The following is a 14,206-nucleotide window of genomic DNA, read 5'->3' as shown; positions in this document are numbered from 1 at the left end:
AAAAGGACAATAACAATTTTTAAAGAAAAATTTCCCTAAGGCAAAGAGATGAACAATATGTCTATTCTTTTTTCATATCTTAAGAATACTGAGAAAATCTGTTAACTGCCTAACAATCATACAGCCTGTGATCTTCACTGGCATCAGTTAAAATTATTTAGGAAGACACAGGAATGTAGGGCAGCATTCTAAGTATCTATGCAGATGTTGAATGTTTAGGAAAAAACACTGTGAGAAAGTACATTATTAAATCCCATCCCAGCTTTGCCTTGAGAAGAAACAGAGATGTCTCCTCTGTGTGTTCAATGGAGAGTGCTTTTCACTGCTTTCAATACCCATGCTTCATGCAGTAAGTACAAAATAGACTCAGAATTGCTTATGTTGATCTATATCTTACCTGGGATCACAGAGAAATTTGGTTTTCTCTCCTTCTTCTCTCCAGATAAGCCATTCTCGAAAAGAAGGATGTACAAACATACGAGTCATGTCTCTGCGCTTGATTAGGAACATGGAGAGGTTCTCCATTCTCTGTTGAAAATCTTCCCATTCTAGTGTGCCTTCAATGCTACCAGCATTGATGGCCTGGAAGATATGCTCATCAGTCAGTGGGTGGAGAGAAGCCACTGCCACATTCAGGAGAGGCATCACCCGGTCAAAGGAAGACTGGGTTGGGAACTTCATATTGCACTGGAGTAAGTAAACCTCTGAGAGCGAAACAGGAACTACTTTGTAGCTAGAGCTCTTTAACACTAGATAGCCTTTCTCTATGAGGTCAAATGTGAGTTTCAGGTATAGATAGGACCCTTGACTGAGGGTCTTGAGATGAGAACTGAGCTTGCCAAATGTAGTATTGTCCATTTTGCCATTAAGTGAAATGTTATTCTGGATCTCTGAGCTGCTGTGTATCCGGTGCAGGATGTAAGCCTGCAGGTCCTGGTCTATGGCTTCATTCTCTTCTAGTCGATCCAAAAAAATCCTATGGAAAGGCAGCAACTTGGTAATTTCCTAAAATAGACACACAGAAAGAGAGAGAGAGATAGAAAGACCTTCAGTTTCCCCTAACTCTTGCGATAAACTATGAGATCTACAAATTTACTCTGAATTTCTGAGTGGTCAAAAAAAAAAAAAAGAGAAACATAATCAAGTATTAGTATCTACAGATTAAAACAAATTAGTTGCATAGGAAGGATAATACTTTTCCTAATATTTAGACTTTAAGAAAAAATTGTACAAAGGGTACTTTGAGAGAGGGATTTCATTATCGATATTCTAAATAACCCTTCTAAAACAGAGAATGGGGAGTGCTGTAAAACTCTCTAGTTGTAACTTTCCTCAATGCCAGAGTAAAATTAAGTAAGAGAAATGTTTAGAATTTGAAGAATTCTAAATGTGGCCTTTAATAAAAAAAAAATACAACCAAATGTGGCTTTCTAACTCTCCTAATAAAGTGACAACATTTAACAAAGTCCTGGAAATACCTGAACTGAAAAGAATACTTCTTTTCATATAAAGGTTGGTATAAAGGTTGATTGGTACCTTTGTGGTCTTCTTGGAATTATTTTGGGGGAAGGTGATGGGACTTCATGGTAATGCTTAAGCATTGGATTTCATCCTTTCTTATCTACATATAGATTCTGTTCCTGTAAGTACCCATTCTCTCCTCTGCATCAATTTCTTCTCAGCTGGGTCACAGAGACACCCACATTCCTTCTTTTGGCTACTACCCTCTAGTGCTGTTTTTATCTTTAGTAAGATTACAGAAAGTTTTTTCTATCTACTATTTCTAATCCTTCCCTTCTCATTCTCTTTTTTATTTCTTCCAATCAGACTTTGACCCTACCATTTGCTGAACTGGTTCTTGTAAGCTTACTGACCATCCTCCCCTGCTAAATCCAACACTTCTCATCTTCTTCACCCTCTCAGGTTTTTGAGTCCCTTTCTGCAGCTTGTTCCATAGCAAGTCCCACTCACTTTTCTCTTAGCATGCTGGCCACTCTTGTCCAGCCCCAGGGCTCAGGGATCTATTATTTTCTCTTCTCTAGCCACTCTCATTCCATAAAGGATTTTATCTTTCTTTTTTAGTCTCACTGTTCTAAGCATCTATATGTGGAAGATGTCTAACTTTATGCTTCCAGATTAGTTATCTCCCCTGAGTTCCATTTTGTATCCCTGTCTGTCTACTCAACACATGTGGATAATTCATAAACAAAACTTAATGTGACTATATCAGAACTACCGAATTCTGTCCTCTACCATAAAACCTTTCCCATGTCAATACATGGCACACCACTGACCCTACCACCAGATTCTTGGAGGTATCTGTGATCTTGCCTTTTTCCTCAAACCAACATTTGCTCATCTCACAGAAGCCACAGGGTTCATTCTCTCTAGTTCATGCTCACTCAGCCCATCACTGATTCTTTTGACTCTCCTTCAAAATATATTCCAAAGATGACTACTTAACATGGTCTCCACCATTATTACACTAGTCTAAGCCACCTTTTTTCTATATTTCTTCTTATGCTCTTGATCTCCTACATTTTATCATCTATACAGTCAGCAGATAATGAGATCTTTTAAAAGGCAGATCAGAGCTTTTCACTTTATGAGGGTGTTTGGAGAAGCCTTTCCTATCTCTTATCTAAAACAATTATCTTTATTTATGTTGTTATCCTATTTTATTTTTCCTCATAGCACTTAACACTACCTATGATTTTAGTATATGTTTAATTTTTAACTTTTTTGTGTTTCTAACTAGATGTAAGTTTTATGAAGGCAAGAATATCGTGGATCTTGTTTATTGTTGAGACTCCAGTTGCGAGAAGAGTGCCTGACACACTCCAAATACTTAAGAAATATTCATGGAAATAATGAATAATTAAATATGAGGGCTCATTTAAAAAACAACAACTATGAATTATTCCAGACTGTCAGAGCTAAAAGAAAATTTTAAAAAATTCTTAGTTGAAGTGAAGGAAGTATCTGGAAGTTACTTTAATAAAGATACTAAAATATGGACTTTTAAGATAAATTTGTATAGTACTTTTTCTGTTCTTTGCTATAGATGAAAATATTAAAGTCAGTCATCTGTTTTACTTAGATATACTTAAATTTCTTCTGTAACTGCACATGGCATTATGTAAATAATGTAAACTCTATCTGAAGATAATACTGCCTAAGCATACATTTGGTAAAAACAGAGATTGTGTTCTTGGAGGTTTCTTCTATTCATACTTCATCTCTAACAATCCAGCTACTGGCCAATAATAGGTTATGTAAATTTTAGTTACAAAATGCATTTATATTGAACTTTGAGATTAAAAATGAGGACCTTTAAGTTGATGATGATTAGAAATACAGTTTCTGATCATGGAAGAGAGTAAAGCTAATTGATCAATATAAGGGAATTTATAAGAATTGATCAATATAAGGGAATTTATAAGAGCAGCCTGGGGGAAGGGAAAAAAGGATTTTAATACAAGACTCTTTTCTGTATATTAGCAATCATACAAGGGGGTTGCATCAAAATAGTGGAATGGGTGTATGATGTATGAGATTTTAATATTCATCAAAAGAGATAATGGTTCTAAAAAAGGCTGAGACACACTGTTTCAAACCACACGCAAATATGTAAGGAATGGGAGACAGCAACTCAGCAGCAGTGAGAATGGGCAAAAGTGGGGGATTTATCCTTAGCCTGTGTGTTTTTACAGGCTCAGTTCCACATCCCTGGGTTCTTTTCCCAGGACATTAATTGGTCAGTGAGTGAGAGAGCATAACTTAAAAGAAAAAAGAAACTCTTATCTTCCAGTTCTAGCAAATTTAATCTAAATCCCTAATATTGCCAATATTTATTTAGAGGGGGCATACAGAAGAAATCTCATCTTAATGCTATAGAAAAGTTGTTCAAGTAGAAACAAAAGGAAGAATTAGAAAATCTGATCCTAGACTGTAGGCTGAACTGGATTTTGCATAGCATTAAATTATAACAAATATGAAACAAGGGTCAAAGCACTAGGGATTTTCTTTGCATTGCTGTCCTCAGGACACAGTCTAGGAAATGGACTTCCTTCTTTTAATGGTATTTTGAGGGACATTTTACCAAACCTTAAACAGAGCAAAGGGAATGGGAATTTGAGACTCATCTATAGATAATGCTCTCTTGGATCATATCTTTTAATTTCATTGGGAATAATTCTTATTAAGGCTCCAGAATAGCAGTAGTGGGTTAGAAAGATCACTGCTAGGGATCTAGAATTTTTTCAGTTTAAACCCTTTCCAAGGGAAATAATTTATGGTTCAGAGGTAAACAAACACATACCTGTAAACTGGTTCTAACTGTTACAATCAGTTTGAGCCAAGAAGGAAATTTTCCAATCATTTTACTCAGAAATGATACAATTGTGTCCCCATAGTCCGGTTTGTGAAATTCTGCTTCATTTAATCCATCAATTAAAATGATGAAATCTTCATCTGGAATTTTTCTCTCTGAGATAGAAAAAAAAACAAATTACTTTATAATTACAAAGTAGGTAAGTGAGTTCTTGCTGGGTCACTGATCATATATTCATCTGGAAAAAATATTAGAAAAGACCTTTCATGAGGCTTTGAGCGCTCAGGATATGTAACTTATTATAAACACATGAAACAATTCTTTTAATAAATTCATTTTTTAACCAGGTATTAAAGCTTTGGTCACCTATATTAGTATATGTGTCACCATTTTCATAAATCCCTGTATTATTGGTTGCAAAACAGTTTGAGCATTAGAATTAAAAAAATTATACATGGAAATTAATTTGTCTCTCATACTTGAAAAGGTTAAAAAAGATGTGTTTGGTTTTTTCCTATATAATAGCATTAAAGAAAATGTATCACATGTTCTTTGGGAATTTCCCCAAAAAAGGTCCAATTTAAAGTCTACAGTAAAGTTGGGCATGGCAGCGCATGCTTGTAATCCCAGCATTTGGGAGGCTGAGATTGTGGTTCTCGGACAGCCGCAGCTAATTAGTGAGGTCCTTTGCAATTTAGTGAGATCCTGTTTCAAAATAATTAAAAAATAGGGCTGGGGGTGTAGCTTGGAGGTAGAATGCCCGTGGGTTCCATCTCCAGCACCCCCCCTCCAAAAAAATGTCTACAGTAGTATGTAGGGTTACATATGAATGTATAGTGGGAAGGCAGGGATATGAGGAGCAGAGAAAGGAACTCCAGCCAACAGAGCTGAGCCAGGCAGGCTACAGCCCAAGAGTCTCGGAGCTTCCTAGATCATACTCCAAGAGACCTCAACAAGACCAGTCCCTTGTGTGATCTTCTTAGGGGAGAAGGAGTCATGCTATATTTGTGTCAGTTTTCTCCTGGACTCTACCAGATCCTAAACTAACAAATGTAGGGATAAAGAGGGCAGCACAGTGAGATTTCAGGCTCCTACTTGCATTAAATGCTCACTGGTTCTTGAACAACATTCAAAAAAATTTAGAGTTCCATAAGTCCTTAGATTGAAGTGGGGCATGGTGGCACACACAGCTGTAATCCCAGTACTTGGGAGGCTAAAACACGAAGATGTCAGGTTTGAGGAGAGCCTACACAATGTAGTGAGACTCCAGGAACCTAGTGAGTCCCTGCTTCAAAGTAAAAACCAAATGAGGTGTAGCTTGGAGGTAGAACGCCCCTGGCTTCCATTTCATCTCCAGTCTCTCTCTGTGGGTTCTATTTCATCTCCCCCCTACACACTCCTTAAAGTGAATGGATATTTTAGTATAAATTAATTATGAGGATTAAATAAAAGTTACTGGTTAGTAGGACCTTACAGGTTCTAAAGGGAGAAAGCAGTGGGTAGAAAGCAAGAAGTCATTAGATGTCTGACATAAGAAACAGGCTTTATCTGAGGAAGAAAAAGAAAATGAGACTGGTTTCAGAATAAAGAGGTTGTGAAGTTCTGTATATTTGCTTTTTTGCCTTTAAGAGTAAAAAAACAAATTACACATGCTATTTTGTTTTCACATTTGAAGATGTACAGGTCTTTTAAAAGGACTAATAAATCATTATTCCTAAAGCACAACTTTGTATAAAGAAACTTAATTTAAATATCCTAAATACTATGCTAGTTCTCAATTTTTAACTATTACTTTCATATGGTGACTTTTTATGAAAAGTGAACTATGAATTCTAGCTCACTATTAACAATGATCATTAATGGCAATGGCATTGTAGATGATGAAATGCCAAGAAAACACAATATTTCTTTAGGGAGCTCAAAGGCTTAAGAAAAAGAAGAGCTGCTTTGAGCTAAGTGGGATTTACCCAAAGAATTGGGAGCTTGCATGTTCTCGATTTTGAGGACCCTGGTTCCCTTAAACCTAAATGTGTATTTAATTTCCATAGAGGGATTTTATAATTTGGATTTGCTTGGCTGAACACCATCACCAGTCTACTCGGTGGTGTGCTGGAGCTTCCTTCCCATGGTAATATTTTCAAGAGCTGGTTCTTAAAACACTTGGTAGCTTAAATTTGGCTATGATGGTAATATTTACACAATGAAAACAGAAATGTTAAAATCAGCCTTCCTTTTCCAAATGGCTGCTAAAAATTTACTAACACACCAGTGTCTCTATCCTTAAATTAAACTTCCTTTAATTTCATCCAGGTTTTGTCCTAAAAAAGCCAAAGTATTCAAGTAGAGAAAAAGGCTGATAATAATGTATCCACAGAGATTTTTTTTATTGGGGGGACTTTGCAAACATCAAAAAAAAAATCAAAGATGTGCTCTAAAATATGATCCAGACATTTTTTAAAAAAACAGGTCTGAGGATGTAACCCAGGGGCATCCAACCTCTGAGCTACACCCCCTGCCCTATTTTTTTATTTTTAATTTTGAAACAGGGTCTCACTAAGTAGCTGTGGCTGTCCAAAAACTGCGATCCTCCTGTCTCAGCCTCCCGAATGTTGGGATTACAAGCGTGCACCACCACGCCCGGCTGATCTAGACATTTAGATGAATGAAATACTTCATTTCCCAATATAATTAAAACTTCATTTGCATAAACTCCTCGTATACTGTATAATCCCATGAATAATAGATAATATATATACATTTAAGAGTATTTTTCCTCTTAAAATAATGACCTTCTTCCAAATCCTGGCTTTATTTATTAGACTATCCTCTTCTTTTGAAGGACTTATAAGTAGTTTATCTAGGGATATTATATTTTTAAGAATTCAGAACAAATGCAAAAAAATTCCTAATATCACTAATACTGTAAGACAATGAAAACTATTCCTAAAACAATTCCTTATCTTTTAGTTAAATAAGATTTCTCAATTATATATTTGAGATAAAACCTTAAAGATCATTAGACTTTGTCTTTTAAATGCAACCAGCCTTACAAGAGTGTTTCTGCATGTTCACATCCAAACTTTGCATGCGCAAAACTAAATTATATATACATCCACACAAGTGCTAGGCAGTCACCATTTTCTTATTTTTGTCATGAACTAATTATAAAAACTTTAAATGGACTGGTGCTTAGGAGCCCATTCTCCCCTTTGCTTTTCATAAACTCTCTTTTTATTATAGTATCAGAGATACATTCATTTAACCAAGTTAGAGCATCCTTTGTGTGCTGCTATGAGCCAGGCATTTATTAAATGTTACTGTTACATAAGTACGATGAGAACCTCACCTCCCACCTTAGCATCTATAGGAGGATCAGTACTACCGACTCAGATGACTGTAAGAGTGCAATCAGAGAGAGGACTGAGGAACTGTGGGAATCAGACCATTCCTGGGGGAATAAGAAGAGATGCTCGGAGGAGATGGAATTGAGATGTTTTTAACTGCTTGTAAATGTACATTCACTAGGGATTCCCCATTGTTCCCAATTACATGTAATACTTAATACTTGAACTATTTCCTTTAATAATCCTGTTCTAAGACCTTATCTAGGTATATAAAAGAAAAAAAAATGAACACTTCAGGGGAAGGCAACCAGTAATAAAGTCAGAACTGATCCCAGAACTAGTGTATTATATAGAGATTATTAAAATGAAAAAAAGATCCAAGTAACATTTTTATTCATTATATCTAAATTATCTTTTAGTTATGGTAATAAATTAGTTTCTCCTTTCGTTCCATTTTGGTGAATGAAGCAAAAGCCTATTGAGAAACTTCACAAGTTTTTCATTTGTTTTATGTGTGATTATGGGTATGTGTGTTCTAATTATTATACTTGTGGAACCCTAAAGTATTGTGAAAAAAATGCTGACTTTTTTGTACTGGGGATTGAACCCAGGAACATTCTACCACTGAACCCTATTTTATTTCTTACTATGAAAGAAGGTCTCCCTAAGTTGCTGAGGGCCTTGCTAAGTTGTTGTTGAGGCAGGATTCCAACCTGTGAGCCTCCTGTCTCAGTGTCCCAAGTACTGGGATTACAGAAGTGTGCCACCATTCCTGGCTGTGACTCAGTTTTTGAAGAAAAATATATGTGAAACCTAGCTTCTAACTCTAAATTGAAAGTGTTTTTTTTTTTTCTTTCTTTTTTTGGGTGGTACTGGGGTTCCTAGAAGCCCTTCGATCTCCAGGCTACACTCCCAGACGTATTTTATATTTTTGTTTGGAAACAGGGTCTCTTAAGCCAGCACGGCTGGCTTTGAACCTGCGCGATCCTCCTGTCTCCGCCTCCCAAGTGCAGGGATTACAAGCATGCGCCACCACACCTGGCTTAAAGTGTTTTTTATGAAACTTTCAGAGAAAAAAAATCTATAGCTACTTTAAAAAACATCTATTTAAAAAAATTTCCAATAAAGTTTATATATAATGAATTGAGAATATCAATGGTATGCTTTGATAAATATTGATAAATACACATGTATTCATGTAACCAACACCTGGATTGAAACATTTCCATCCCTTCAAAAAATTCCCTTAGGTTCCCTTTTAGTCAGTTCTCAGCAGGCAACCAATGTTCTGTCGCTTGCTTGTGTGTGCTCGCGCGCTCTCTTGCTCTTGCGCTCTCCCTCCTCCCTCTCTCTCTCTTTCTTGGCAGTACTAGGGATGGAACCCAGGGGCATTCTACCTCTGAGCTACACCTCCAGCCCTATTTTTTATTCTTTATTTTGAAACAGGGTCTCACTGAGCTGCAAAGGGCCTAAGTAGCTAAGGCTGTGAACCACGATCCTCCTATCTCAGCCTCCTGAATGCTGAGATTACAAGCGTGTACCACCATGCCTGGCTCCTGTTCTGATTTCTAACATGGCAAACTACACTTGCTTCTTTTGCTTAACATAATATTTCTGAAACTCATTTATATCACTGAGTGTATAATTAGTTTGTTCCTTTTTATTACTAAGAAGTTTTTCCTTGAACAAACGTGTACTTTGTTTATTCATTCTGTTAATGGGTATTTGGTTTGTTTCCACTTTTTTTTTTGTGTGTGGCACTAGGGATCGAACCCAGAGGCATTCTACCTCTGAGCTAAACCCCCAGCCCAATTTTATTTATTTGGAAACACGGTCTCATTAAGTTGTGGAGGGCCTCGCTAAGTTGTCGAGGCTGGCTTCAAACCTGTGATCTTCCTGTCTCAGCCTCCCAAATACTGGGATTACAAGTGTGCGCTACCATGCCCTGCTGTTTCCACTTTTTGATTACTATGAATAAAGCTGCTAAAAACATTTCTGTATGAGTATTTTTTGTAGATATTTTAATTTCCTTTGTATAAACATATAGAAATTTCTTGGTCATAAATCAGATGTATATTTAACTTTATAGGAAATTGCCAAATAGTTTTCTGAAGAAGTTGTGCCATTAAGTCCCACCAGCAGTAAATGAGAGTTATGAGAGTTCTAGTTCTTTTCATCCTTACCAACATTTTGGTGAACATTCCTTTTAATTTTAACCATTCTTAAGCATGTGAAGTAGGATCTCATTCCCTGATAAAATTGGATTCTCTTTTTATTATTGAGCCATTTGTATGTGCTCTTTTAGGTATTGTGGATCCAAGTGCCTTTTATCTTACACCACACACATACAAAAATACAAACACACATGAGGACAAATGTGAGTATTGTTTTCCCTCTTGAAACTTGCTTTTCTTTTTCTTAGTGTTATCTTTTGTTGAGCAGACATTTTTGATTTTGTCTTTTTTTACCTTAAAAATGTCCTAAGAAATATTTATTTACTCTAAAGTCTGAAGGAATTTTCCTATTTTTTTCTGCTAGCTCTAGAGATTAAGCTTTTCTATTTAGGCCCATAATCTACCTTATATTATTTTTTGTGTACAGTGTGAGGGATTCATTTTCTCTTCCATAAGTTTATCTAGTGGTTCCAATATCACTTGGTAACAATTCTCTTTCCCAAGTTGACTTGGAACCTTTGAGAAGACTAACAGATTGCATTTATGTGTGGGTCTATTTCTAGATTCTCCATTCTGTTCCACTGTTCTATTTTCTATACTGTGTGAATACCATCCTGTCAGTGGAGTGTTGGAGTTGACTCAAGATGGCTCATGAGAGTTGACTGCTAATTTTGTATGCATCAAATCAGCTTCCTGCTCTTGAGCTGGTTGTTAAATACTTAGTAAAACATCATTGCCTGTCATGATTATTATAGTTTTCTGTAATGATACTGTCAGTCTTCCAAGTTTTTTCAAAATTGTTTTGGCTATTCTTGGTCCTTTGATTTTCTAAATCCTACTGGGATTTTGACTGGGATTATGCTGAATCTACAGATTAATGTGAGAAAAAACTGACATCTTCTAGTCCATGTATGTAGCATTTATCTTTCACTTACTAAATTCATTCTGCAATGTTTCACCATGCTTTCACTTTGGAGATCTTTTGTCAAATTTATTGCTCAGTATTATGTGTTTTTTATGCTACTGAAATTAGTATTTGTTCCACTTATCTATTACTATATCCCCTACCTATTGGGTCCTGAATGGTGAGGGCTGGGGGCTAGAATAATTTGGAGGCCTATTTACTCATATATTAGGTATCAAGTATGAAATGGCTTGAAGACTGCAATGGTTAACTAGACTTTCCATATGGCTTATATTTCTTCACAGGGAGCCAGAATTCTTACATGGCAACACAAACAAAAAGGAAGCTGCAGGGTCATCTATGACGTGGCCTCAGATGTCGCAAAGCATCACTTTGCAGTGTTCTGTTAGCTGAAGCAGTCAGAAGCACACCCAGACTCGAGAAGAGATACAGATTCCAATTTTCTCAGAGAGGAGTGTCAAAGAATTTGCATTCATGTTTAGGAACTGATCATTACTATTTTTGTTGTGGTGGTGCTGGGGATTGGATTTAGGGGTATTCTACCATTGAGCTATACTCCCAGTCTTGTTTTACTTTGTATTTGGAAACAGGCTTTCACTAAGTTGCTGAGAGAGCCTTGCTAAGTTGCTGAGGCTGGCCCTGAACCTGCAATCCTCCTGTCTCAGCCTCCCAAGTACTAGAATTACAGGCACGCACTACCATGCCTGGCGACACACTACTTTTTAATTTTCATTTTCAACTGTTTGTAACATATAGAGGTATTTTTATATTGACCTGGTAGTTTAAAGCTTTGCACTTATTAGTTCTAATAGACTTTCCTTAGAGCTTTCTAGGTAAACAATCATGTTTGCAAAGAAAAGATTTTACCTTTTCCTTTCCAATCTTTCTATTATTTTCTTATTGCACTAGCTTGGACCACCAGTGAAATGTCAACTATAACTGGTGAGAGCGAGAGAACTCTGTCTTGCTCTTGATCTTAGGAGGAAGTACTCATCAGTAGCTGTATTATTTTTGGAGTTGCCCTTTATCAAACTAAATTTCCTTCTATTCCCAGTATGTAAAGTTTTTATGTTAATTTATATAGTATTTTTTTTTTTTTTTTGGTGGTACTGGGGTTCCTGGAAGCCCTTCTACCTCCGGGCTACACTCCCAGACCTATTTTTACATTTTCATTTTTGGAAACAGGGTCTCCTAAGCCAGCGTGTGCGGCTGGCTTCGAACCTGCGCGATCCTCCTGTCTCCGCCTCCCAAGCGCGGGGATTACAAGCGTGCGCCACCACGCCCGGCTAATTTATATAGTATTTTGCTAAATGCTTTTATGCATTTATTAGGATGATTTTATGGATGTTCTTTTTTATTCTGTTAATATAAAAATTACACTGATTAATTTTCTTTTTTTTTTGGCGGGTCTGGGGATGGAATCCCAGGGGCATTCGACCTCCAAGCTACATCCCCTGCTCTATTTTTTATTTTGAAACCTGGTCTCACTGAGTTGCAGAGGGCCTCACTAAGTAGCTGAGGCTGTCTGTGAACCACGATCCTCTGGTCTCAGCCTCCCGAATGCTGGGATTACAAGCATGCGCCACCATGCCTGGCTTACACTGATAAATTTTCAAATGTTAAAATAACATTACATTCTTAACCAAGCAGGACTAATTATTTTGCTACTAGTTTTCTTCAGAATTTTACTATTATGGTAATGAGGAATACTGATATATAATCTTTTTTTTCTTATAAGATCCTTATATTTTGGTGTATGTTATGCTTGCTTAATTAAAAAAAACTAAAATGCTCTAATTTTCTATTTTATGAAAACATTTGTATAAGATTGATATTATTTTTTCTTTAAATGTTGGATACAATTGATCAGTTAAACCACATGTGAACCTATACTTTTCCCGGTCAGAGGGATTTTATAACTTAATAGATACAGATTTATTTATTTATTTATTTATTTAGGTACTGGGGATGGAACCCAGGGGCATTCTACCTCCGAGCTACACCACCAGTCCTATTTGTTATTCTTTATTTTGAAATAGGGTCTCTGTAAACTGTGATCCTCCTCTCTCAGCCTCCCAAATGCTGTTATTACAAGCATGTGCCACCATGCCTGGCGATAAAGTGTTACTTAGATTTTCTTTTTTGTCTTTTTTTTTTTTTTGGTGGTACTGGTGTTCCTGGAAACCCTTCTACCTCTGGGTTACACTCCCAGACCTATTTTATACTTTTTATTTGGAAACAGGGTCTCTTAAGCCAGCACATGGCTGGCTTCAAACTTGTGCGATCCTCCTGTCTCTGCCTCCCAAGCGCGGAGATTACAAGCGTGCATCACCATGCCCGGCTAAAGTGTTATTTAGATTTTCTATTTCTTTTTGAGTCATCTCTGGTAGGTTGTATGTTTTAAAACAATTTGTCCACTTGAGATAATCTATCATTTTAAAGTTGTTATAATCCCTTAGTTTTCTTTTATTTTCTTTAGAAACGATAGTGGTATCGCATCTTCATTCTTGATATTATTGATTTATGTTTCTCATTTTCTTGATAAATCTTGCTAGGTGCGTGCATGCGTGCATGCGTGCATGCGTGTGTGTGTGTGTGTGTGTGTGTGTGTGTGTGTGTGTGTGTTTTACTGGAGATTTCCAAAAATAAAGTAAAATACTGTAGTGATACATGCATACCCATATTTATAACAGCACAATTCACAATAGCAAGTTATGCTGTCTTAACAGACCAACCTAGGTGTCTGTCAACAGATGAGTGGATAAAGAAAATGTGGTATATTCACACAATGGGGTTTCACTAAGACATAAAGAAGAACAAAATTGCAGGAAAAATGAATAGAGCTGGAGAACAGCATGCTACATGAGATCAGCCAGACTCAGAAAATCAAGGGCTGCACATTTTCTCTTATATATAAAAGGTAGAGTGAAAAAAGGAAGAATAGGACATCATGAAAAGTAGAAGACCAATTCTTAGGAGAAAAGGGATTTGGGGGAAGAAGAAGGAGAGGGTAAAAAAAGGTTCTGGGGAAGGGAACAGACCAAAAAATGTTATGTACATATATGACTGCATCACCATAAATCTCACTGACATGTACAGTTATAATGGACTAGTTAAAACAGCTACCACCACCACCACCACTTGAGGATTATTCAGGACTCTCATGCTTGCTCAGATCCATCCTTTTGTTTGGCTTCTAACACTGAGAAAACATCAAGCGTATAGAGAAAAGACACCTAGAAAGGCATATGCATCTTTAAGGAGAGGGCTGTACTTGGGCCATAGCTAACTCCAGAGCTGCAGAGGAAAAAGGGAGGAAAGGCATGAGGATTAGGGGGATATAGAGTCCATTTAATTTTTTCACTTAAAAATACATTTCATGATATAATTTATGTCCTATGAAATATTCTTATACCTTGTAAATATTTTT

At 36.6% G+C, this 14,206-nt stretch overlaps 1 protein-coding gene across 3 annotated transcripts in view; it reads right to left on the bottom strand.

Annotated features, from left to right (window-relative positions):
- TANC2 (tetratricopeptide repeat, ankyrin repeat and coiled-coil containing 2) overlaps window positions 1-14,206 on the bottom strand; it is a gene marked incomplete at both ends in the record, with an annotated part of 361,064 nt that overhangs the window by 79,515 nt on the left and 267,343 nt on the right. For all 3 annotated transcript variants that reach the window (XM_080712438.1, XM_080712439.1, XM_080712440.1), the window contains 2 exons: window positions 398-1,005; window positions 4,322-4,488. In XM_080712438.1, the coding sequence (XP_080568564.1) occupies window positions 398-1,005; window positions 4,322-4,488 (775 nt within the window). The remainder of the gene's footprint in view (window positions 1-397; window positions 1,006-4,321; window positions 4,489-14,206) is intronic.

This window comes from Muscardinus avellanarius (genome assembly GCF_963383645.1).
Source record: "Muscardinus avellanarius genome assembly, chromosome: 16".
NCBI lineage: Eukaryota > Metazoa > Chordata > Mammalia > Rodentia > Gliridae > Muscardinus > Muscardinus avellanarius.
Note: the sequence above shows the minus strand (reverse complement) of the source record. Positions and strands in the feature narration are given on the sequence as shown.